This window comes from Heterocephalus glaber, unplaced genomic scaffold (assembly GCF_053883595.1).
Source record: "Heterocephalus glaber isolate CG9 unplaced genomic scaffold, H.glaber_assembly_v1.0 deba00001762, whole genome shotgun sequence".
Classification (NCBI taxonomy): Eukaryota; Metazoa; Chordata; class Mammalia; order Rodentia; family Bathyergidae; genus Heterocephalus; species Heterocephalus glaber.
In genome coordinates this window covers 2,485,419-2,512,439 of record NW_028258459.1, presented here as the reverse complement: position 1 = coordinate 2,512,439, position 27,021 = coordinate 2,485,419, and the positions used below count along the sequence as shown (strand labels likewise).

At 37.4% G+C, this 27,021-nt stretch overlaps 1 protein-coding gene across 1 annotated transcript in view; it reads right to left on the bottom strand.

Moving 5' to 3' along the window:
• LOC147821122 (uncharacterized) overlaps nucleotides 1-27,021 on the bottom strand; it is a 114,188-nt gene that overhangs the window by 75,258 nt on the left and 11,909 nt on the right. Inside the window, exon 2 of the mRNA XM_087202031.1 lies at nucleotides 16,702-16,840. Coding sequence (XP_087058157.1) covers nucleotides 16,702-16,840 — 139 coding nt within the window. The remainder of the gene's footprint in view (nucleotides 1-16,701; nucleotides 16,841-27,021) is intronic.

Genomic DNA, 27,021 nt, shown 5'->3' with positions numbered 1-27,021 from the left:
GTGCTTCTGGCGCCCACACGGCTCACCTTCTCTGCCCTAGAAGCTTGGGATGGCAGCAGGGGAGCTTCCTTCTGGGTGCTGGGACTGGCTCACCTTCTCTGCCCTAGGAGCTTGGGATGGCGGCAGGGGAGCTTCCTTCCCGGTGCTGGGACCAGCTGAGCTTCACTGCCCTAGGAGCCTGGGACGGAGGCGGGGAGCTTCCTTCCGGGTGCTGGGACCAGCTGGGCTTCACTGCCTTCTCTCCATTCTTTCTCCCCACTCCCCAGCCTGAAGAAATCTCTTTCTAGTCCAGTAGGAAAGAGCCCCAATTGCTTTCCTTCTGCACTTCTACTCCCTAAAACTCAGCTAACTAACCTGAAGGGCTTCGGCTTTTGAATTTCAAACCAGAGAGAGGACTTACCTACATTTTCAGCTAACTGCCTGGTAATATCCCTGCCTTGATATAATGAGCATAGAGACAGCTGTGTGCTTGAAAAGGAAGGTGAGAAAGAAGATAAAAAGACAGCTTAATATCTTAAACTATTATCCCATCATCTTTATAAGACCTCTTTTAAAGTACATCCTTCCCATTTTTATTATCATTTCTTTCTAAACAGTTCTAATCATAAGAAGGTATTTGATGAATGATACAAAAAAAGGCAATAAAGGGCTCATAATCTCATCTAAAAGATAGGACTGTAAACTAAAAGAGATGTGGTAATTCCAAAGAATTGATCACATGCCAACACACAAACGAGATACAAATAGAGAACTAAAGGGATGCTGGGGATGGAGGAAGTCTCAGAGGCCCATGTTAGGAAGGGTATTATTATAGAGACCACAGACTATGTGACAAACCTTGTAGGTCCTGTGGGTTTAGAAAACTAAAAAGAGGAATCATAGTACAAAGCAAGGAAGAAAGAAATGGCAACAAGCACAAATACTATGGTCCTCTTTTCTCCCCCTTCCTATCCATCTTGTATATGTTGCTGGAATAATTTTTTCTAAAACAGTAATTCCATCATGATTTTCAAGAGCATTCAATTAGCTCTTCAGCCTGGCTTTCAAGACAATATTATATAGTGCCTAAGAGTGGGGGGCTTGAAAAAGATGCTAAACTGACAATATATGCCTTCACTGCCTTGTGAAACACTAGGGAAACTATAGATTTAAACACATCATAGTACAGTGATACATTCAACATAATTCATAACAGCTAAATTATAAAAGCAGCCTACATTTCCAACAAAAGATGAATGGATAAAGAAAATGTGGTATTTATATACAATGGAGTGCTATTCAGCCATAAAGAAGGATAAATCTGAGTCATTTGTAGGTATCATATTAAGTGAAATAAATGAGGCACAGGTTAAATAATATCACATGATTTCTCTTATATGAGAAACCCAAAATATAAATAACTTAAAGACAAAATAAAAGATAGATGATGGGAAACAGGAAGGTAGACTTTATAGAGATGAAAAAGGGACCTGGGGGTGGGGGGAGGCAGGAGGATGGGGAAGAAAGGGAGAAATAAAAAGGATTGAGATGCAATATGTATATATACCAACTCTCCATGTTGAATGTATTCATTATGTATCACAGAGATATACTGATAAAAAATAGGGAACAAATAAGAAACACAAAGAGAATAGAATTAAATCTTTAAAAGTTGGAAGATTAATAGAGTAAAAGAAACACATATACAGAGAGAGAGAGAGAATAGAATTAAAACTTCAGAAGTTGGAAATAGAACAGGTGGCAAGTGATTTAACCAACACATGAAACCAGAACCTTGAGCAAGTAGTAGGAGAAGCTAGGAAGCAACCTGATTTAGACTGAAGGTCTTTATAAATCCCCCAAATGACCCTAACATGTACTTCTGGGAAGAGGGATGAAAATAGCTTTAAAACAGGAGAAGTGATTGAAAACCTATTTATGAAGAGCTGGAGCCCTGGAGCCAGGGATCTCTTCCCTTCACTCTCCACGGTGAGTGACTGATTCCTCAACCTCATTACATGAGCAAAGGTGGAGTCTGTGGAGAGGATAAAAGAGATAAGGTGGGGCCTGGGGAACAGGATGCATGGATGAGGTTGGGAAAACCATATTGAAACTGGGGTGAAACAATTCTCACAGCAGTGAATATTGAAACCTGCAGCCTTCTTCACCAACTGTCCCTCCACACAGTGCAACTAGTCCAAGAGGAAAGACTGGGTACAAGACAAGAAAGTTGCCTAAGATATTGGGTACAGCCATTATGGAGAACAGTATAGAAGTTCTTCAAAAAATCTAAAGTAGGGCCGGGGGTTTAGCTCAGTGTTTCCGGCGTCTGCTCCGCAAGCACAAGGACCTGAGTATGATCTCCGGTGCCAAAAAAAAAAAAAAAAAAAAAAAAAATCTAAAGTAGATCTACCTCGTGATCTAGCAGTCCTCCTGCTGAATATGTATTCGAAGGAAGTGAAATTAGCATACAAAAGAGACACCTGCATGCCCATGCTTATTACAACGCTATCCACAATAGTTAATTATGCATCAATTTTTATTTAAACTAAAATATAAGTATTACTGATCTTTTTATGTACTTCTGGATTTTACATTCCAATTTTCTGCCTTGGATAAATTCTTAATCTTCCTTCAACACATTCGTCAGTTAATTTTTTTTTGGGGGGGGGCGAGTCTCACTGAAGTCCTAGCTTGAATAGATATAAGTTAAAAAGTCTTTTCGCTCAGCAGTTTGAAAATATTGCTGCATTATCTTCTTATATAAGTTTTATTTTTGCTTCTTTGGAGAATCCTTTTCCCAATTTCATAGAAGTTTCAGAATTTTCTTTTATTCTTGGAGTTATGAAATACGTAACTCATGGATATTTTGTTATTGCTCCTCCTCAATGTTAGATGACTCCTTTTATTCTGAAAATTCTTATCTTTTTATAGTTCAAGACTTTTTTTCTTTTTTATTATTTCTGGGTTTCTTTCTGTTTTCTGTTTTATTATTTCTTTGATTGGTTCTCACCTCTATGTTGTCTTTACTAGATGGAGATCGAACTTCTAAGACTAACTATGTCTCTTAACTTTCCTCCCAAATTCTCAGCATTTAGCATGTGGGGTTTTGCAGTTTGTTGGTTTCTACATTTAATTTATATAAGCCTTGACCTTTTTTGTCCAGAGTACCAATTTGATCTTCAGTCATGTGTATTGTATTACTTGGCCCTTTTTCATATTTTCCTTATTTTGGTAAAAAATAAGATTTTAAAAAAACCTCTCATTTACCAACCTTTGATTCTGCAGTAAAGCCTATTTTGTTTTGTAGATGCTATATTTTTTTTCAAATTTCTCTGAAGAAGTTTCATTTTTGCTAGTGTTTTATTCTTCGTGTGATTCCTACAGTATTACTATTTTCGAAGGGATCACTTATTCTCTCCCATGGAACTCTCCAGTAGTACTTGACTGTTCCTTCAGGGTTATGAATGAAAGACTGCGCTCAGAATAGCTCTTTGGCAGGTGTCTCTGTCTAGATATATAGATATATTTCCTCAACAGCCCTCTCTGTACTTTCTGTAAATCCAATTCAGTGTAAGATAGAGCATGAAGCATATCGTTGAACATCTTTGCTCAAATGTATGTCAAGCTAAAGAAAACCATCACTACTCTAATTGCCAATACACAGAAGGAATTTTTTGTCTCCTTTGTAGAACTATCTTTTTCAGCCAACTTAACTATCTAACTCCGATGGCCCCCAGCTTAGAATGGCTTAGCTTTGGGCTCAACAACTTTACAATGGTGTAAATGCAATAAGCATTCAGCAGAAACTTTCTTTTAAATTTTGAATCTGGACCTGGTTTGGGGCTAACAATACAGTCTGATATAGTAGAATATTCTCTCACAAAGCTGAGCAGTGATAGCGAGTCACAGCTCCTCGTCAGTCATGTGGTGAGGAGGGGAAACAATTGGTACTTTACAACATAATGTGCTGCTAAGCTATGATGCTTGCTAAGTGTATTAAATGCATTTTGACTTATGATATTTTCAACTTCTTTGGGTTTGTTTTTTTTGGTACCGGGGATCAAACTCGGGACCTTGTGCTTGTGAGGCAGGCGCCGGAACCACTGAGCTAAATCCCCGGCCACTTCTTTGGGTTTTATCGGAACTGAAACCCATCTTAAGTTGAAGAGTATCTGCGCTTCTCTGTCAAGACTCTTATACCCACACTAAGAGAAGTCTGTAGGTGGTTACTTCACATTTATTCATTTATCTACATATAATATGCTTACATAGTTATGAGATATAGTATAATTTCATATATGTATATTATGGGTAATGGTAAAATCAGAGAAATTAGCATTTCTGCCTCCTCAACTATTAATAATTTCCACGAGTTAGGAACTTTTATACTCTTCCAGTTATTTTGAAACTTATCATAGACCATTGCAAACTATAGTTACCCTGTAGGCTATAGAATCCAGCAAAGGTTAAATAAAAGACATAAAAACAAGGAGATAGGAGGCTAGTTTAATTCTTTAAAGTACAATTTCCTAATTGTCTCCCCAGGGTTAAATGTGTGAAGCCTCCAGCTCAGGAAGAGGAGGGGAGTTGTAGGAAAGGGTTGAGGAAGAAGGGCAAATAGCCCTAGGATTCTGATTTAATTCTTCAGTTACTTTTACTGGGGGTTGGCCCAGGGCCTCTTCTGTCTTCCAGTGTTCATCCTGAATTCAGAGTGCTTTGTGTTTGTTCTTACTTCTGCAGTTTTCTCCTATATCTTTGGGGCTGTGGGTTTTCTCTGTTCTTATCTATCTGATTCTGTCTGCTTTCCATCTTCAAAGAATTCCTAATTTGCAGTCACCTATGGTACATGTTTATCAGCATTGTCATTCATCCAATAAGTATTTGTGGAGCTCTTACACTGAGCTAGTCAGTATTCTAGGTGTCAAGAGATAGAGCTGTGAACAAAAGAGATGAAATTCCCAGCTGTCATAAAACTGTATTCTAGTAGAAGGAGCTAGAAAAAAACCTTATCATTAAAATGCCCAACTTATCAGATAGTGATTCATACTTGGAGGGTAGCAAGGAACAAGGAAAAGAATGTCTGCTTGGGTCATGTGACTGGGAGAATGTAGCAATATTAAATAGGCTGTTTAGGAAAGATCTAGCTAAAAGGAACTAAAGGAAGTGACAGAGGGAGCCATGTAGGTAACTAAAGAAAAACTTCAGCGAGAACAAGTACAGACACCCTAAGAAGCAACTGTCTAGTGCTGTATAGGAACAGAGAAAGCCACTGAGGATTTGTGTGTTTATTATTTTAATGATTTTGTGTAATTGCGAACAGAAAGGAAAGTAGATATTTATAGTTAATTAGCCTACTTGACCCAAACTTCCAGTGTGATTTCAGTCTCTGGAGGTACTGGTCTCATTCTCCACATAACTTATTTAAAAATTATTGATCCTCTTATAACTTCTTACATTGTCATTCCATATTGTTATATAACCAGGGGTGTGCTGGGGCCAGTTCACACCAGCTTGTGAGAACTGACTGTTAATATTCGAGAATTTTGCAAGCTGGTTTTTAAACCATTGGTAGCTTGCAATTGACCTTACAAAAAGTATTTACCCCATGGAATCACCAAAAGCTAAAAATCAGGACTTAACTTTTCATGTGGGTATTTTGCATCCCCAAATAACCCCAAAAGTTTCTTGAGGACCAGAGTCATATTTTAATAAATAGTAAATGAAATATATATTGTAATGGCCTGTAGTTATGTTTTAAATGAAGAAAACAATAAGGATAGTGAATTTCAGAACTAGAATTTACCAGTACAAAAAGTGGCTAGGGCTAGCAGTTTTGAATGGAAAAACAGAACTGATAGTATTAAATCTAGAAGCTATCCCTTAATCCTTTGTAAGCCATATAATGCATTTGTATTTTTGTCAATAGCATTATGACAATTTCCAGTATTGGAATATATTTAGGTTTATAGATTGGATTGAAAATGATTGCTATTGTTGACAATAATTCATTACAATCTGACCTTACCTGAATTACTTAACACCTTCAATCTTGTCAGCCTGGGGTGCCAAAACAAAACATTATAAACTTGTTGGGTTAAACAACAAACATTTATTTCTCACAATTTTGGAGCTAGGGATTTCTAGATCAAGGTGCCAACAGATTCAGTGCCTGGTGAAGGCCTCGTTCCTCCTTTGTAGATGGTGAGATCACACTGTGACCTCACAAGGTGAAGAGAGGTCTCTAATCCCATTCATGAGGGTTCCACCTGCATAACCTCATCCAATCTTAATTACTTCCCATGGAACTCACTCCCTAATGCAATCACATCAGTGAGTAGCATTCTAACATATGAATTTTGGGAAAATAAAAGCATTCGGTCCATAATATTCTGCCCCCCCAAAAAAACCCTGCCCTTCTCACATGCAAAATACATTCATTTCATCCTAAAATTCTTCCCATTCTAACTCATTCCAATATTATCAACTCTAAAGTCAAAAGTCAAAATCTCATCTAAATTAGATTTGGATGAGACTTCAAGTAAGATTATCTTGAGACAAAGTTCTTTAGCTGTGAGTCTGTGAAATCAGACAAGTTGTTATTTCCAAACTACATGGGAGGAGAGGCATAGAATATATATTCTCTTTCTAGAAGAGAGAAATAGGAAAGAACAAAGGGGTAATAGGTCCCAAGCAAATCCAAAACCCAGCAAAATAAACCTTGGGAGATCTTAATGCTCCAAAATAATAATTCTGTTCTCTAGGCCTACTAGGGTGGGGCAGGGCCTGCCTTCTGAGCTCACTGGGGTGGCAGTCTTGCCCCCACATCTTTGCTGGGCAGGGATCAGACACCCATGACTTTGGGTGGCACTGCCCCTACAGGTTTGGACAGAGGCCATTTGGCTTACTGAAACTCAGGTGATGTCTTGTTTTTGAAACCTTTGAGAAATAGTACACATTTTCAGCCAAATAGCTTTATAGTCTGATTCTGGGTAAACTTAGAAGTCAAATTGCATGCCTCCATTCTCTCTCATCTTCTTTCCTTTTTAGTTCAAACTAGAAATTTTCCTGCTGGGATAACTGCTTAAATCTATGGTTCACACAGACACTATTATCCTTATTAAATGGTCCCTGAACCATACATATAGTGTTCTTTTTCAAACTTGCTATCTTACTTTTCAATATGGATGGATCGAGAATTTGCTGTTTAAGTTCCAGTTTCTTTTTGCTTAATAATTAGATCTGCAAGTCATTTCTCACATTTTACTATAAGCAATTAAGAGGAACAAACCTGCTCTTTTGACAGTTTTTTAGAAATACTGTTAAATATTCAATTTTGGGCTTGGAGTATACCATACCCCAGTGGTACAGACCTTACTTAACATGCATAAGCCCCTATGTTTAATCCCCAGTAACACACACACACTCCAATTTCTACTCACAATTTCTACCTTACACACAAAAATGTAACACAAACACTATTCAGCCAAATTCTTGGTCATTTTACAACAAGGATAGGTTCCTCTCCAGTTTCCAATAACTTGCTCCTGAGATCTCATGAGAATAGCTTTTATGATCCATATCTCAACCAACATTCTGTTCAGGGTTACTTTGGTATACCCTACGAAGATGGAGCTTTTTTATACAACTCTCCTCTTTTTGCTTGAAGCTCTGGCCAAAATGGACCTCAATAGTTTCTTCATGGCCATCATGATTTTTGTAACATGTCAAAACTCTTCCAGCTTCTACTTATTGCCCAGCTCTAAAATCGCTTCAACATTTTTAGATGTGTTTTATAGCGGTAGTTGGCCTCTCAGGATCAATGTCACCTTAGCTCGTGCTGCCATCACAAACTCCCAAGTGTTCTTTTGATCTGTAAAATGTCTCCGTATTTTATCCATCTCACTCAATTTTCTCAGAATTATTACAGTTGAGAAACTGAAATTTAAAAAAGAGACACTACACATTTGCAAAAATGCTATGTATATTATATAGACATAATACCATTACAGGATTATCAATGTTATATAGATAATATTACATAAATAATGTTATATGGATAATATTACATAAATAATGTTATAATAGCTGTATTTCAATAACAATATCATGCAGTTATTACAGTTTAGATCTAGAATGTCCTCCAAATGATTCGTGTGGTCAGAGGTAGGGCTTTTGGAAGGTGATCATGGGGTCTTATAGCTGACTTACTAGTAGGCAGCAGAGCCCGGTTGGAGGCAGGTCACTGGAACATGACATGGAAGGGTACATCTCCCCCCTCGGCCCCTCGCTTTCTACCTGCTTCCTGACTAGCATGATACATTGCCATGCCCTTCCACCCTGTCCTTCCTGCATGGGAGCTGGCTGGCTATGGACTGAAAGCATGAACCAGAATAAACCTCTCCTCCTTAAAGTTGTGGTGACAGGTACTGTGTCCCAGCAATGAGAATGTCACTAAGACAATAGTTGTGGGGATATAGGATGGATCCAATAAATGTTTGCTGAATGAATAAAAGAAGAAAGGAAAAATAGACTAATACATAAAATAAGTAATTAGAATATACTAGTCCTCAAACTATCCATATTTGACTAGTTGTCAAGATTACTTAGAAGAATTAATACAAGTAAAATAGTGGTACTTTCGTTTTTAGCATGAATTAATGTTTCAACAAAGAGTTAAAATATTATGGCTTGGGCATCTTATCAAATTCAGCACCATCCTTCCTATTCATCCATTTTCAGTGGCAAGCAGCGGCTAAGAGAAATTATTATCCAAAGAATCAGGTTCATAGGCAGCGGAATTTGACACCTCAGATATCAATACTTATTGTAAAATCATAGAAATCAGTGAGTATTAACACAAGGACTAACAAATGGGCCAGTGTAATTCTGCAAAGAGCACAGAAGTAGACCAATAAATATGAGGAAACTTAAAATATAAAAGAACTGTATGATGGTGGGGAGAAAAAAAAAGACTACTCCATGAGACTAGCTAAGATATTGGGTTAGCCATATGGAAAAGAAATGGAATTGGACCAGTATCTCACACCATACAAAAATCAATTCCAGAGCTTAATGTGAATGGGCTAGCTTTAAAACTTTTAGAAAGAATATAAAAATGTGTATTTATGATGTTGGGGTAAGGAGAGATTTATTAAACAAACAGAAAAAGCTCAAACCATAAAAAGTTGGTGTATTTGGCAGTTTTAAAATTAAGACTGTCGGGCTAAAAAGAAAAAAAAGATACAATAAAGATACTGATAAAACTATCCAAACACTCAGAGAAGACATTTCTACTAGACATAACTGGCAAATGAATGCCAGAAAGATGAAGGAAAAATAGAAAAATGGGCAAAAGACATACACAAACATTTCACTTATGAGGAAATAAAGGATGGCCAAGAAAAAATACTCAATTACATTGGCGAAGAGGATAATAAAAATTAAAATCACAATGGTATATAAATTTTTCCCTATCAGAATGACTAAAATTAGTGTTTGCTGATGCAAAGGGATGATAGCTAAGTAGAATGAATGGAATTATCAAACACCACTGATAGGAATAAAATTTGATGCAATTACTCTGAAAAAGGATTTGACATCATCTAATTAAATATGTGCATATTCTTTAAGCCAATAATTCTGCACCTAGACATACTTGTAGCTGTCATCAAGCTGTTTAACAGCCAGTAATTCATGAATGTCTTAATCCCTTTTCTGTTGCTATAACAAGCTATCCAAGACTGGTTTCTTTATAAAGAGAATAGGTTTATTAAGTTCACACTTCTTGAATTTCAACAGTATGGGACTGGTATCTGGCCAACTCTGGTGAGAGCCTTATAGCAGATGGCATCACAATGAGTGGCAGGACTTCAAGAGAGAGTAGTGAACAGCACCCATAGCAGAAAGGTTCTGGAGAAGTGCCATTTTTGTGGGAACTAATCCAGTCCTCAGAAGAGCTATATTATATTAATCTCTTACAAGGGTGGGGACCTAATGACCTAATTATCTTCCACTAATCTCTGCCTCTTAAAGATTCCACAACCTAAACACTGCCAAGCTTCCAGCACATAAACCCCTGGGGTGCACACTCAAACCCTGTGCAAACCACAGTAGCCTCCAACCAATTAGAATAGATGTCAGCCTGTAGCCAATGTTAATGTGGACCCACTGACTATCAGTGTGAATACACATGATAGAAACTCTTGTACTTGGGTACCAAAAATACATAAACAAATGTTTCTACCAGCATTTTGGTACTGTCCATCAGCAATTAAATGTTGCAGTATTTTCAAACCCTCTGACAGTTATGAAAAAGAATAAACTACAGCCAGGTACATCAATATGGATGAATCTCAAAAACACAAAATGAGGTGAAATAACCAATCTCAAAAGGATAGATATAAGATGAATGATTCCATTCATATGGAATCATTATAAAGCTTAAAATCAAGGAAAATTTCGCTTCCATTACTGCTCAACAGGAAACAAGACCTATACCTTAATCTTTACACCTAGAGGCTCAAAATTCAAAGCACACTTTAGGAGTTATCCTGCTTGCCTATGGCAAGAGAGGAGTGGTGAAGGATGTGGAAGGCCCAGGGGTACAGGAAGCAATTTGGTTTGAGCAACTGAGTACAAGACTTGAAGCCACAAAGATTGAATTCTAAACTTGGCCCTCAATGTTAACAGCTTTGTGACAACAGATAAATTATTTAAAATTCTGGTGGATAATAGTAATTATTTTCTCCATAACTACAATTACAAATATGATATATTATATAGAGGAAATGATATTGACAATGAGATTTTTTAAATGTTTATTAAATGTTTGATAGTAACTGCTTTGACATAAAGATATGCATATTTACATTAAATATTACATATTTAACAGAATACTGCAGATGCAAAGTGCACCTCTCATCAATTTTATTATTATTCATTTAACAAAATTTTTATTAATAACAAATCATTTAACAAATTATTCTGTATTAATACATGTTTGCAGTACATAATGATTCCATTCATGGCATGGAGTTGGTGCATGTACATAATACATCTTCATTCCCTTTTTCATCCCCTTCTACTCCTTTCTCTCCCCCCTCCATTCACCTCTTGATCCCCTTCCCATTTGAAAAAGATCTATCTTCCTACTTTCTATTATCTCTCTTATATTTTGCTCTTTCTTTATATTTTGGATTCCCATATAAGAGAAACCACACAATATTAAAGCTTGTGTGTCTGATTTAATTCACTTCACATTATGGTCTCGAGGTGCATCCATTTTCCTACAGATGACTCAAGTTTACCCTTCTTTGTGACAGAGTACTACTCTATTGTGTATAAATACCATACTTTTTATCCATTCATTTGTTGTTGGACAGATAGGTCACATCCAAGATTTAGCTACTATGAGTTGTACTGTCATAAACATGGGTATGCATGGATCACTGTAATTTGATGTCATTAACTCTTTCTGGAAGATACTAGAAGGGGAATAGCTGGGTTCAATAGGATTTCTAGTTTTAGTTTTCTGAGGAATCTCCATACTGATTTCCACAGTGATTGTACTAGTTTACATTTCCACAGCAATGTAGAAAGGTTCCTTTCCCCTACCGCATCAAATATCTTTGTATCTTAGTTCAAGTGACTTACTGGGCTTGTTTACAGATGAGAAGGGTGGGAGCATTGCCAAAAAATATAAGATTCCATAGGGAAATGCCAGATCACACTGAAACAGTGTTTAGCTAAGTCAGACAAAGGAGGAAAACCCAAGGGGTAACAAGGTTGCAGCAGGTAAACACATACCAAGTATCAGCCTTCAAAAATGTGCAATTCCCGTGGAAATTAGAGCTTAAACTATATAGATCGTAGCAAGGGAATTTGGTCTTAAGACAGAAATAGATACTTGGAAGGAGTCAAAGAACCTGATTCCAATCTAAATCTAGGAAGAATAAGAGTGAACTAGATTCAGGCAGGGTTGGATCCCTCCAATATACAACAAAGTCTCCTCCTGTCTTGCTTAATACATTATTATATATGTCTTCTTGTCACTGTGTACACAGAAGAAACATTAGAAACTATGACAGGTTTAAAGCAGTGTTCCTTCTCTACCGCAGAGATACTATAAGTCTAGGGAGGATTATGAGCTAATAACAATCAATAACCATAACACACACACAAAAATAACCATAACAATTACTGGCATTTGAGTACTTACAACATACACTGAATAAGCCCTTTATGTGTGTGATATCATTAATAATCAACAAATCCCAGGATGAGGTACTATGATTGCCTTTATTTTATAATGAAGAGACTTGCTGAGGTTATAAAACTAGTATATGACAGAACCAGGACTTTATCCTAGCTTGTATGACTTCACACCCTATACTCATTACTGCCACATGCCATCTCCTATGCCTTGCTAAAATGGTACTTCCTACAGTCTCATGTTACCAGTAATACACACCATACCATGTGCTAATTCGAAATTAGCTTATAAGGGATTACCCTTTTAGATTTTAATCAAAGCAGATGTGAAGATATTAGCATTGACAGTGAGATGTTGTGCTAATTACACTTCAGTTTAATAACATAAGCAAAGCTATACAATTTGAGCTCAACTTGTCTTTGCAGGTCCTCTTGTGGTATAATTTAACTACTGCAATTGGGTCTATGAAGTATCTTATAATATGTGGGATTTTCCAACAGTGAATCATAAAAGACACAAAAAGTCAGCACTTAAAAGCCTGGGAACTTTAGTTTGAGGAATATGTTTTGAGAACTGTATTTTGTTGATTCACTGCAGTGATTATGCTAATGGAGTAAAATATTTCTTAACAGACCTATGTTCTGAACAACATTTACACTTGATTTGCAGCCTAGGTACCATATCTCTAGGCCAGCACTATCTAATATGGTAGCCATGTGTCACATATGGCTTTTGAGCACTGGAAATGAGGACAATGCAACTAAGAAACTGAATTTTGTATTTCACTCCTCTTCATTTAATTTTAATTAATCTATCGTTAAGATTTCAAATTTATAATAATGTTCATTATTTTTGTAGGACTTCATTTCAACTTAACCAATGAAATTTCAACATCTGACTTGACATGTACTATAATTATAAGTTATATACCAGATTGCAGATACTTAATATAAAAAGATCAAATGTCTCATTAATTTTATATTGACTGCACATTAGAATATTCCAAGCATAATTCTTCAAATAAAGTATCATATCAAAATTAATTTCACCTGTTACTCTTTACATTATTGAGGTGACTAGTAGATAATTTAAAAGTGTGTATGTGGCTCACATTTATATTTTTATTAGAAAATTGAGCTGTAGAGCATTAAAATATTAATGAATTCCTGCAGATACCGTGTGTTGCAGAGACAATCTGTAAATGAGATATACATGCAGCAATGGTCATCGTCAAGCCCGATGCTCATTGTAGTAAAAGCAGTATCTTACAGGCAAGTATCCATCTGGTATGCAGGAATAGGATACAACATGAATGATACAGTTTGCCACCTTTATTTTTCCCCTTAAGGCAGCAACAGCTGGGAACAGAGCAGCATATCCAGGCAGAGGCTGCTGGCTAGAATGTCTCTAAACATTAGCTCCAATCTCTGTCCTCACAGGAGTTGGACATTCCTGTTCATTCCTGACTGGCATGACCTTTTGGTGGTGTCCAAGATAGCTGTTTGTTGATGGTTGTGAGAATGCATAGATTTTCTTAATTGCCTTGAATAACTTGGCATGGTATGAAAATATTCAACTGAATGCCAAAATACACTTGTTAAAAAAAGTCAGTATGGCATTTGTCAGTGGATCAAAGGAGCAGTTGAAAGCTTCATAAGGTTTCATATTATACATTTTTAAATAGAAACAATGATTTCACATTTTCAACAAAGCTTCTTATTAATGATGACTATTGACAATTTAAAGAGATGATCCATTAAAAACTCCTGGTCAGGAATTGCAAGGAGCCCTTCAAGTATAAAACCTTTCTTTCTACCTTCCTGCCTTTGACAAATATTTATAGTGCACCTACTCTGATAGATTCCTTGCTCAGAGCCGATTCAATGCATGGAATCTGTCTGGGAACAAAACAAACGAAAAACTCTGCCCTCAAAATGCCAGAGGTTGAAGCAGGCACAAGAACTATGAGACACCTCTATTGTAAATGCACTTCTGAAGCACAAATTCACTTTGTTATAACATATTATACCGTCTATTCATCCTAGAAGCAAGGGGACTGAGCTGTATATATCATTTGATGTTGTTCATTCTTTTCTTTTATTATGCTTTCATATTTTCCAAAAATAGGATGTTTGGATCATTGCTCCTAGATCTTTACCCAGGGATCTCCTTCCCACATCCTTCCCTCTGCAGTCCTTCAATGGAGAATAGTAAATTCTCATTTATAGACAACAGGACTAAATTTCATTAGACTGCATCTCATCTATCTTGGAATAGGGAAAACTGCTAATTTGGTTGCAATGATACATTCTCATGAAAAAATATTAAACTATACCTATTTATATAAAAATATTTTGTACAATCTCAAGACCTTCAAGTTTACCCACAACCCCCAATCATAATGATGAGTGCTCTCCTTCTGGGACACCCTTTTCTAAGGGTCCTATGTCTCTCATCTCCCCTATTTGTACTGAGAGTCTAGAATCTGACTGCATTGTCTAGTGTTGCCTCTGCAATTCTAAGAGGCCTAGACAGGGTTATGCCAATGGCCCCTGTACTCCTCCAGACCTTGCAAAGACCCTGCAATGAGTTACACTCCTCACACATGATTAGCCTTCTCTGCTCCCTGAAGCTTGCACCCTATTCATAGGGCAGTACTTCCCACTTTTTCCATATCAAGGCACACATATGACCTGGCATTTGACAGCACCCAGGGATAAAAAAGAGAGCACCAGGGGTACTACAAGTAAGTTGTTACAATAAGCTGCATTTGTGTTGAATACGTATGAACGCTATATTAAGAAAAATAAGGGCTGGGGATTTAGCTCAGTGGTTCCGGCGCCGGCCTTGCAAGCACAAGGTCCCGAGTTCAATCCCTGGTACCAAAAAAAAAAAAAAAAAAGAAAGAAAGAAAATGCCAAGCATTATGGTAGGAATTGAGTTTGATGGAAATAATGAGAATTTTGAGCTTCCTTTCATGATTATAACTTTACCTCTTCTTGTCATAAAATTTGTCAAGAGTTGGCAATAATGTCTCCAATTTCTCTCCTTTCAACTCCTCTTCCTTATTTCCTGTTTGTTTTACACTCACTCACAGTCTTTCTGTCACCTCCCCACCATAAGCAGCCACGTATATTATTTTCCCCTTAACCTACCAGTGTTCCATAAAAAATAAAGCACCTATGAATATGTATCCTTGTCCTCCTCCACCCTTTCTTACGTAAGAGGTAGCACACACTGTCCTATATATTGTCTTAACAAAATACCCTGGAGATCTGAGATCTTTTACTACCACTGTTTAGAAATCACCTTCATTATTTTTCACCTGCACACTAATTTATCTAACAGATGTTCCCTAGTTTATTTAAGTGCCCTACAATGGCAGAGCTCTTGGCGTCTTCCTGTTAACTGTAAACTGAAGAGCTGTAACTGATGAATAGAGTACTGCATAGCAGAATTAAGCATGGGCAGCCCATTACAGAGGTTGTACTAGTATACACTCTACCAGCAAAGCATGGCACTTTCTGTTTCTGTACAGTTTTCCTTCCATTCTCTCTTGAACTCTGCCCAACCAGGGTGCTGCATGAAACAGCAGTGCTTAAGAACATTTGGCAACCATAGGAAACAGAATATATTGAAGTCCATCGAGTAATTCCATGTGAGTGAACTGTAATATGGACAGTGGTAGGGAGGCAGATGCAAACACAGGTGCGGAGACAGAGCTAAAGGCAAGAAATTAGGCAGGAGAGGTACATATGTACGTATATACACATACACACATGTACATGTAGAGCAACTTGAAACAGGTCAGCATGACGTGGATGGAGCATGTGTATGTAAGTCAGGGAAACATGTAAACACAGATGGAGAGATAAGGGTAAATCCTTAATAAGCATAATGTACTTTTTAAATGGAATTATGAACCAAAAACTGAAAGTAACACGGTTATGTACTAGGAGTGAGAGGGAACAATGTGGAGAGAAGAATAAGAAGCTGTACTTCTCTAAATATGTCTTGTTTGGAGATTTGATTTTGGAACTACAATAATATTTTTATTTAATTATAAGGCAAAATTAACTTTTAAATAACCATTCACAAATTTCTAAAGCAAGACGAAGCAAATGAACATAACTATTTACTAAGTTGGTGGCATAACTTCACAAAGAGGCATTGCACTATTACATTCTTGTATACATTTGAATTTTTGCATGGACGCTAGGGAGAGGGAGCATGAACAAAAGATATCAGCCACAAAGGTGGGTGAAAACATAACATGGAGTCACAGAAGCCATTATTTAAGCAACCAAGAATAATCAAAACAGCCAAATGCTGCCTAGAGGTCAAATAAAATAAAGACTATGAAGCATCTATTACATTTAACATCATCCACAGAGAGTTGATTAAAAGAACATTATGTGTGGTTTGAAAAGGGCAAATGTGCTCACAGAGACAACACACAGAATGTAAAATCAAGAACAGCAGACGATGTGTGGATATGATTCTCTTACTTGTGGCCAGCCTTTCATGATTCTAGAGTCGACCCTAAGACCATTTATTCTATTTCTTCCACAAGACAAGTCCAATGCCACCAAGATGACGAGAGTGCCTTCCTGGAGCCTCCGAGTTTGGAAAGGTCTCCGAGTATCTCTGAAAATATCGGAAGGAATAAAGTCAATAAAATTAAATTTGAATTGTGATGTAGCATGGCATATTGTTTATTATCATTATGAAACAGATACTGATACCATGCTCAGCAAGTAACAAGCACTATTCTAAGAGCTTAATAGATATTATTATTTAATCCTCCTACCAGCCATGAGATGGCTACTATTATAGGGAGTTTTTGTTCTGGTTCTACTACTTTCTCACTATGTGACTTTTACCAAATCATTTCTCCAGCCTATGCTTTAGTTTGATCCACTATAAAAAGAGGCTTTCAGCTGAGAGGATTGTTCTATTCTGTTCTGTTTTATTCTGTGTTGTTGGGGACAGGATCTTGCGATGTAGTCCAGGCTGGCCTTGAACTCACTATGTAACCCACGTTGGCCTCAAACTCTTGATCCTCCTGCCTCAGCCTTCTAACTGCTGGGATTACAGGCTTGCACCACCATTCCCCGTTCCAGCTGGGGATTTCTCAAAGATCTTTTCAACCTTAACATTCTGAGGGCTGCGGTAGTGATACATGAGCAGTGGACTTCGACCTAATACAATAAGCAAGAGTATAATACGGATCTCATCCTCTCTTTTTCCTTCTTCTCCCAGCTTTGAGTTCTATTATGTGAGTTCTGTTGTTACCCCCATTGAACATAAAAAATGTCAAATAAATATAGTGCCTGGGTTTTAGTAAATGCTCGACAAATATTTTTAAGTGAATTAACGAATGGAAAATTCAATTATCCTGGCCTCCATGTATTAAAAATCTTGCTCTGACATTTCTCCATCCAGATTAGTCCTGGAATTTTGGTCAAGAGTGTATATGTGTGCATGTGCCTGCATGCAAACCATGCTGCATTCCTGTCTAGATTCTTTTTACTCAAGGGGAAAAAAACTATTGTGGTCATTTAAAAAATTTCAGTAAAGAATTTTTCTGCTCATAAACTCCAGGTCAGGTGAAAAAAAGGAACAGATTTTTGGGACCAGTGAAAAGTGGCTTGAGGCTCTTGAGGAAGTTGACCGAGAAGTCTAAACATTAAGAGAAAGTTACATGTCAAGCTTTGCTGTTGATGGATTCAATTAAATGGCTGTTCCTTCAGGCTGTACATGGGCTTGGTAAAGTTTTCTTTAGTACGTTTGCTTCTGGATCAATTAACAAATAATTGAAACTTGAACGACATTCTTTAAATGTTCTGCTGCCAAATTATTGAGGTAAATGTAAAATGTAGGGGCATCATGTCTTAAGAAAAATTAAACTCAGAAAATAGATATATTAGGTGGAGATTATTCATGTTACAAAAAAAAGTTCACCACATGCAGAGTTCCTTTAAATAGCTTGCTCCCTCAGTGCCCTTAAGATGTGACTGGATTCTCCAAAACTGTATCTACACAAAGCTTTTCAGGAAAACACGTTTTGTAAAGTGAGGCTCTTTTGTATTTAATACTTCCCAATTTTAAACTGCCACTATGTGTTCATTAATGTTAATAGTTATGTGCACTAAAGACTCACTTTGAAGAGGTAAAAAGTCAAATCTCCTCACTAGAAAATTTCCAGGAAACACACTCACAGAAGTCACATGATAAAGGAAGGAGGTTCCGAAGTTATTTGTATTGAATACTTGGCCACCTCATGATAGGACCAGCACATTTTGTTCATGGTTGCATATTAGTTTCTGGATGATATTTTTCCAGAGTGCATTTTGGTGTTATTCATAGGTCAGAGTTCTTAGAAACTGTTGAAAACCTTCTTTGTCGTTCCTTTTGGTCAATTTGCTTTATTTTACCTAATGCACTGGTCCTACTTAGGAATGTCTCCTTTTGAGTTGCAGACATACTGACTCCTCTTTATGGTAGTTTGTAGGCAGAAAAGGAGGCCTGAATGTAACCTTATGCAGTGGCGGGGAAGAGAAAGAAGATTTAAAGCAGGAACATTTGAAAATGAGAAGCAGAAAAAGCGGTGCTCCTTGGGGAATAGTCTTTCCCGTGGCACACTGCCCAGAAACTGTTATTCCTTCCTGGCTAAAGCCACAGGGAGGATGAAAAGCAGAGTCCAAAAGACAGAGGTGAATTGTGGTGGGAAACAGAGCTTCATGGAAGTCAGCACTTGACCAGGCTGGGATGTCCGATGTGAGAGCAAGACAAGCCAGGAGACTACATGGTCCGCCAGTGGCACCTCAAACTCAGGTCTCTCCCTGCAAGCAGGAATCAGTGTTCCCAATGAGGGTGGAATCTTAGGGCTCAGGCAGCCAAGGCTGGATTTCTGTGGGAGGATCCTGAGACCGTTTGGGAGGACAGTGCCGTCTTGAGACAAGATATAGACACAAGATGGAGATGCAAGGAGACCTGGACTCAAAAGATATCACGAGGCTAAATGTGCAAGGCCAAAAGAACAGTGCAAGTGGCTGTAGGCACAGAACAGCAGTAACAGTGCCAGCAGAGGAACAGTTTCACATCCAAATCCAGACACTGGATAAACACAGAGGGAATCCAGCAGCCCAGATGTGCACAAGCCAGTATCAGTGAGAGATCCAACCTAGGGATAGCACATGCTAGCAACAAGGGAAAAGAAGACTAAAGCCGACAAGCAGAACTGAGACCTAGAGAACACCCTGCCGATAGACACTGTGCCCTTAAATCAGCCCCACCCCGGGGCTCTGGGGTCAGTCACAATTCCAGCCATCTCCTGCCTGCGGCTGAACCTACTCCAGGCATGCTGGTGCCAGCAGTTGATCCCACAGGTCACAGTTTCCCCCAAGGGATGTGACACCTGGTTCTTTAGCTTTAGCAAGAGCCTAGGCTGAGTTCCCTTGCATTCCATAGGCTTGTTTAGCAAGTCCCACATCTACTAAAACTGTCAGAAAATGTTCAAGCTGCTTTCTCGTGACCAAAAACATAATCCTATAATCCATGAAAACTAGTTTGAACGGATAACCCTTATGGTACAGTATCCCACACAGCCAAGGACCTGCACACTAGCCCATCTGCCAAAGCACAAGCCACCCACAACAGGCCAGTCTGATTAGTGGGCCAGTGCAGCTAAACTTTTCTTGTCACTCGAGGGCCTAATCCTCCTCCCTTGGATCTACAATGTTTTTAAGTCTTTTCTGCTAGGTTGAAGGTTACACGAAAATACAGAATAAATAAATAATGTTCGAAGGAATACGTGTTTGTTTTCAACAAAGAATGCACTAATTAGCCCAAGCACATAAATAAGGTACTTGGAAGGTAATTTTTGCCTTTGGTAAGCTTAAATGTCATACTTTTGGATAATTAAAACTTGATTATAAGGATTTGCTTTTTAAAAAGCCCTCCTATTGAATGGATCATTTGCTTAGTTGATTTTGCTTAGTTGGATCTTAGTTGCTTAGTTGATTTTTAAAATAAAATGTTACTTAAAGTTTATTTCTAGGTGGTTTTAAATGTTTAAAGCTCACACATTTCCTTGGAAGTATATTGACAACAAAGCAAAAAACTCTTATTAAATACAGAAAGAGTATAATGCTCCACTTGCCTGGAAGTGTAACTTGACATAACCTCAAGCAATAGAAGCTCAAACTGGGGGAAATGAAGTGAGATAAATCAGGTACACAAACTTAAATATCCCATAACTTCTTTTATATGAGAAATCCAAAGTATAAATAATTTTTAAAACAAAATAAAAGATAGATGATAGGAAATAGGGAGATAGATCTTTTGTAAATGAGAAAGAGATCTAGACGGAGGGAGGGGGCAGAAAGGGGAATAAAAAGAATTAATATATGTTAAATACATGTACCTACTTCTTAAGTTGGATGTAAACATTACACACTGCAAACATGTACTTATAAAGAAGAAAATTAAAAAATTTTGAACAAAGAAAGTAAGTGAAAATGTCCTTGAGCCTCTAATGAAACAAATGTGACAAAGATCATGCATTTAAGTAGAGAGGAATTTAACATCTGGCCTTTGAACTAGGAACTATAATTTTTGAATTGTGTGTGATATTTAACCAGTTTCTTTATCTGGTTTCCCCTGGTAACCTTGCATTCTTCCTAAAATTACACTCAAATCAGAAACATTGTGGGGGTGGAGGAAGAACACTGTGAGAAGTAGGTTCACAAAAAAATGGAAAAGCCACTAACAGAGTCTCAGGATCCTATGCAAACAACTTTCCAGATACCCAGTGGCCCCTGAGTGGCTTCACAAGACCACAAATATAGCATAACGTAGGATGCTCCAAAGAATCATCAAGAAATATTAAATCAAATTCAGTGCTCTCTGTTGAATAATATGCAAAGAGTACTCTAAGCTTTTAGTTATTTTCCAACTCTGGGGCAAACAAAGGTATAAACATTAGGAGAAAATGTAGTTATGACAAATAATCCATTCCATCACAGAGAACAGCTAAAACCCCGTTCCTTCATGGACAATATCCCATTCATTCATAGAGATCATTCTGTCTCTTATAGCTTAATGATAATAGTAGGAGGGAGTCTCACTTTTTGAACACTTGCATTCAGACTGTCAGTGTCTGAGCTTAGCTTCAAATCCAGAATTGTCAGGCTCGGAACCCTTTCCTTGCTCAACAACTCTCAATAAGAAGAAAATCTGATTAAAGATAGGCCAAGGATTTCATTAGGCATTTCTCCAAGGAAGATATAAAACTGCCCAAGGGGCACATGGAAAGATGCTCAACATAATTATCCATCACAGGGATACAAATTAAAACACCTTAAAGTGCCACTGCATTCTGTAGAGTCTCCATTTGTATCCATAACTTTTTTTCAAAAATGATATTGATCTATTGCTATGGTATTGATTCATTCTATGTAACCTTAAAAGAGGGATGGTTATAATAAAATGACAGATAATAACAAGTGTTGATGAAGATACGGAAGAGTTGGAACCCTCATACACTGCTGGAGGCAAAATAAAATGGTGCATCTGCTTTGCAAAACAGTATGACCATTCTATAAAACATTAAACATAGATTCATCATGTGACTCGGCAATTCTATTCCTTAGGCATGTACAGGAGACGAATGATAAACATTCATGTAAAAACTTGTACGTGAATGTTCACAGCAGTGCTTTTCATAATAGCCAAACAATGGCAGCAATTCAAATGTCCATCAACTGAGTAATGGATAAACAAAATGTAGTATATACATACAGTAGGATATTATCCAGCCATAAAAACAAATGAAGCACTGATGCATGCTACAATAGACATGAACCTCAAAACCATGATGTTAAATAAAAGAATCTAGTCCCCAAAGGCCGCATATTGTATGGTGCCATTTACAAGACAACTAAGAACAGGCAAAGCTGTTAAAAGTAGCAAGTAAGTTGGTGATTATTACCAGGGGCTAAGGAAATTGAGGCTGGAAAGAATAGAAAATGATGGCTAAGCAGTGTAGGCTTTCTTTTGGGAGTGATGAAAGTGTTCTAAGAGTGATTATGGTGATGGATTCACAACTCCGAGTATACTAAAAACCACTGAATTTTCATTTTACATGGGTGAATTATGTGGTATGTAATCACATATCAATAAAGCTGTTACATTATACAAACATGATTTTGCCTCAACCAGCACATCTAAAGGCCCCTTAGCATTCAGTTTATTCACTTCTGATTGTTTGAAATTGCTTACAAAACACTGCTGGCTTTGGAATTAAGGTCGGTGGTGTGCTTTTGCTTCTTTACCTTCAGTGTGTTTTCTTCTAAGGGTGGTAAGTAAAGACTTTATGTTTTTGTTTTTGTTTTTTAGTTTTTTTCAGACAGGGTCTTGCTAATGTAGTTCAGGCTGGCCTTGAACTCACTATGTAGCCCAGGTTAGACTTGAACTCATGACACTCCTCCTGCCTCAGCCTCCCGAGTGCTGGGATTACAGGCACGCACTATCATGCCCAACTCATGTTGTTATTTATTCTTAACATCATGAAAAAGGTATTTAGTAATTATAGTTCACAGTATATTTATGTTAAAACAACAGGTAAATCTATCTTGGCATATGGAAGTCCTTTGTTTACATATTTAATTTATAAAATTTTCTTCATTATAAAATAATACAATATCAGCATGGAAAATATGGGAAAATGCAAAAATGATGAGAAAAAAAAGACAACTCTATTCCCACCCATGGTATAACAACTGTTAGCATTTTGGTTTGTTTCTCCTGTATTGCAATGGATAATGCATATGTTTCCACATACTGTAATTGTGATCACATGGTGTAGTTCAGCATTTATCCACTATTTTCATTATTGCTTTGAAGAATGAATATAGGAAAATTTGGACACTGACTTGTCTCTCAAGCCTCCTCCTCCCTCCCCTGTTCTTTTTCCTGCAGTTCAGAACCATCACCAACTGAGCTTAAAGACAATGAAGCCATTAGGAAGAAAAGCTATCAAACCAGGATCAAAATGTCCATCACCTTCAAGAACCCATTCATCAATGGGAAGCTTACTGTTCTTTCTCTCAGGGTTACATAGAATGGATCAATATCACAGCAACAGTTCAGTTTCATCTTGGCAAAGAAGGTCATGAATATGAATGGAGACTTTTGCTCTCTTTTGATCAGGTTTTTGATCCCCTTACGATCCCACTGAAGACCTGCCATGCTGCTGTGGTCTTCTCGGTAGATGACCTGTTTAATGCTGTTAGTACAGTCCACAGGATGGCTAGTTCTCTCCAAATCAGAAGGTTGTTTCCCTTCTCAGGGCATGATTTTAATAGTGTAAGAGTATTCTAGGCCCAACATTGTATTTTAAAAACCAATGGTACAAATCGCACTGATAAGCGATAAGTGGTGTGGGTCTTGTACAAAGAATAAGGAAACAGAAGTTCCATCTATTCTAACATGTCAAGCCTGCAAAAGGCAGATAGGTCCAGTGCTTACGAAACTAATGAACAGAACAGAACAAAGTTCTTGTAAGAAGGAAGGTATCTAAAAACACTGTACTGGAAAATGTGTACTTACTGTGCAGATGTGCTCTGTTGACCCATCAAGCTCAGAGCCCTTCAATTGAAAACACTTGGTGAAGATAAAATCCACAACATGTGCACTGCAAGATTTACCGAGGCAGCATTTTAATTTACCAAGTCGGAACCTGCAGAAGCTGCTGATGTGTTTGTTAGACAGCAGAGGAAAGGAGACTTGTTGCTAATACCCTTGTGAATACTAAGTCTCAATTTTCTCTATTATGTGTTCATCGTTAATGTGTCTTAGTTACCCTTTTATACAAATGGAAATGACATGTTAAAAAAGAAGGGAGTCACCTCAAGCCAGTTGTTGTTTGGATCTAGCTGTGATCAAAAGAGCTATTAGGACAAAGGCAGAAAGAAACAGATTATGCAAAGCCTGTAACATTAGTCACTAATAGCATCCTGTGGGAGAGCTAAATGTGACAAGATGGGTACATAGTACGATGATGTCAAATTAACCCATCTTTTCAAGGACTACTGTACTAAAAAACCCAAAGTGAAAATGTGGGTATTTGTGAATCTGAAGTTATGAACAAAACCCACCATTTTTGCACTTTACTAAGATGATCCTAAAGTCATGTAGAAAGGAAAATATTTGGTTCAAACATGGAAAGAAGTTCAATGTAACTCTTAAGAAAGTAGTGTTATGGGGCCGGGGATTTAGCCCAGTGGTTCTGTCGCCTGCCTCGCAAGCGCAAGGACCCGAGTTCGATCCCCGGCACCAAAAAAAAAAAAAGTAAGTAGTGTTATGGGAGGCCACTTGGAGAGAGTAGATGTGGTTGTGGAGTTTTCTTCTCTAACTTTGATGAACAAGCAGCCATGAAATGAACTGAAGTCATAAAGAATAGGCATCAAATACAACAAATATGACCAGAGTGCAATAAACAAGTGATTAAACTCAAAGATCCCTTCTAAGGCTATTCATTTAATTTATATCAAAGCTTCCATGAGTCCAAACACCCAATAATAAATCTGGCACAGAAAAAAATTAATTTTAAATGTATAATATATAAATATTTAAATTTAAAATATATTACATTATCACAGAATTATTTTCCTAACATTTAGTCTGGAAATTTCAAAATAACTAGAAAACACCATGATGACATTGTTTTTCAGGCTAAAGGGTGGAGATTATAGATTATTCTTTAAGTGATTCTTTAGATTTTATTTGGAGTAATATGGGAAGTTCATTCACAATTTCAGTTTTTCATTTTTCTATATCAAAGACAGATGGGATTAGATGTAAACATATGGGAAGATAATTTTCTAAGTCTAAAATGTCTTGTATATTTGTATACTTGTCTCATTATTATACAGGACTAGGATGCCCCTTGGCTGTCACCTTAAAGTAATTTAATCAGGGACATAGAGAGTATCTGGCCCTAAGTTAATCTACTGTAGAACAATGCAGAATACAGAAAATAGCTTTACTAAGCAGGCTCTTTTCTTCTCTGCCCTTTATAAAAACCAATGTGCTGAGAGCAGTTTCAGCTATACTTTCCGTATGCCTCTCTGTCAGCAATCATTGGACTCCATATCAGGTTTACAGGCTTTTCCGTGACACATGCTTGCAAAAATGATCTCTGCATTCATTGTCTTTCCATTTGTATGCTCATACTTCTTATGTTTGAAATTGAACAAGTGTCCCTGTTTCAGTCTCTTCTATTGGCACTTGAGGCTTTCTGGCACTTTAAACTGGACCCCATGAGTCTACCTTACCCATTTGCCAGCACTGCCCACCATTGCACATTTTAAAATGAGATCATTTCTTGCATAGTTGGCAGGAGTGGCTTGTTTTCCTCATTCTCAGTGGTAGTAAGATTAAATTTATTTCCCTCATTCCTTTGCCTCTGTGTCCCCCTGAATCACTGCTTTCCTAGTCTCAGGGAAGTCATGTAGAGAACCATTAGAGTTTTTAAAGTTAAAATGAAACTATGAAAGCTTAAGAAAAAATACAGAATAATATTAATCTTTTCTCAGGATGGACTAGGCTTTTACAAATACATAACAATTAACAAATAGAAATATTTTGTGTGCTGAAACAAACTTCAGTTGCAAACAAAAAGCAGGAAAATATATTTGCCAAATATATGTGACACGGCAAACATTAATAAATAAAAGGATAACTTGTTCAATCAGCTAGGTGTGGTCTTTTATGACAATGTTTAACTTTCCTTTGCATTGACTTGTGAAGTTCTTTGTATATTAACCATATTAACTTTTTGTGTGTCACTAGGAAAATGACACGGGGCAGGGGTAGCAAGTACCTCCCAGAGGAGTGGGGCGCTGCTTTTGCATTATTATTTCAATTGTACAAATTAATGAGGTGCAGTATGATCATTTGATACATGTTATGGTGTGTAATGATCAAATTAAGGTAATTAACATGTCCATTTAAAAAATTTCTGATTAATGCATAATAATTGTATGTATCAATGGGAGAGGGGCATTTCTAGAAAATCTTGTTTTCCTGATTAAAATACAGATGTCACACACCTTCCTTCCTTCTTTCTTCCTGCCTTGGACAAAATGGAAGGCCCAAGTTGAGGCCACAGAATCAATATTAGCAGCTGCTGACTTCAAGATACCCATTTGAGTGAAGAAAACGTAGACTTGTCTTCATTTAAGCTGCTGTTAATGAGATTTCCAGAGACTTTAAATGAAAAACATGTCTTACAGATGTTCTTCACATGATTAAACAATGCACACACAAGAAGTAAGATATGGTTGGAAAATCCATGTAAACACTGTTTTATTTGTGTGATAGTTAATCGCCCCCATCAGCTTGATGTCTAATACCTGCTAAAACACCATGTCTGGGTGTGTACACAAGGGTGTTTCTGCAAGAGACTGACATCTGGATCAGCAGACTGAGTAAAAAGATTGCACTCACCAAGGCTAGTCAGCATCATCCAACCCCACCGAGATCCTGAAGGGAACAACACCACTGCCAACAACCAAAACCAAAATGGAAGCTGAGTGAATTTGCTTCTATTTGAGCAGGAACACCCATCTGTTCCTGACTTAAGACATTAGCACCTGGTTCTGGGGCTTCAGGCCTAGGCTAAATTGTACCTCTCCTGAGCTTCTAGCTGGCTGGTGGCAGACCATGAGACCCACCAGCCTCTAAAATCAAAAGGCAGTTATTATAATAAATCTACATCATATGTATACTGATGCAAATTTGTATTGATTGACACAGAATTT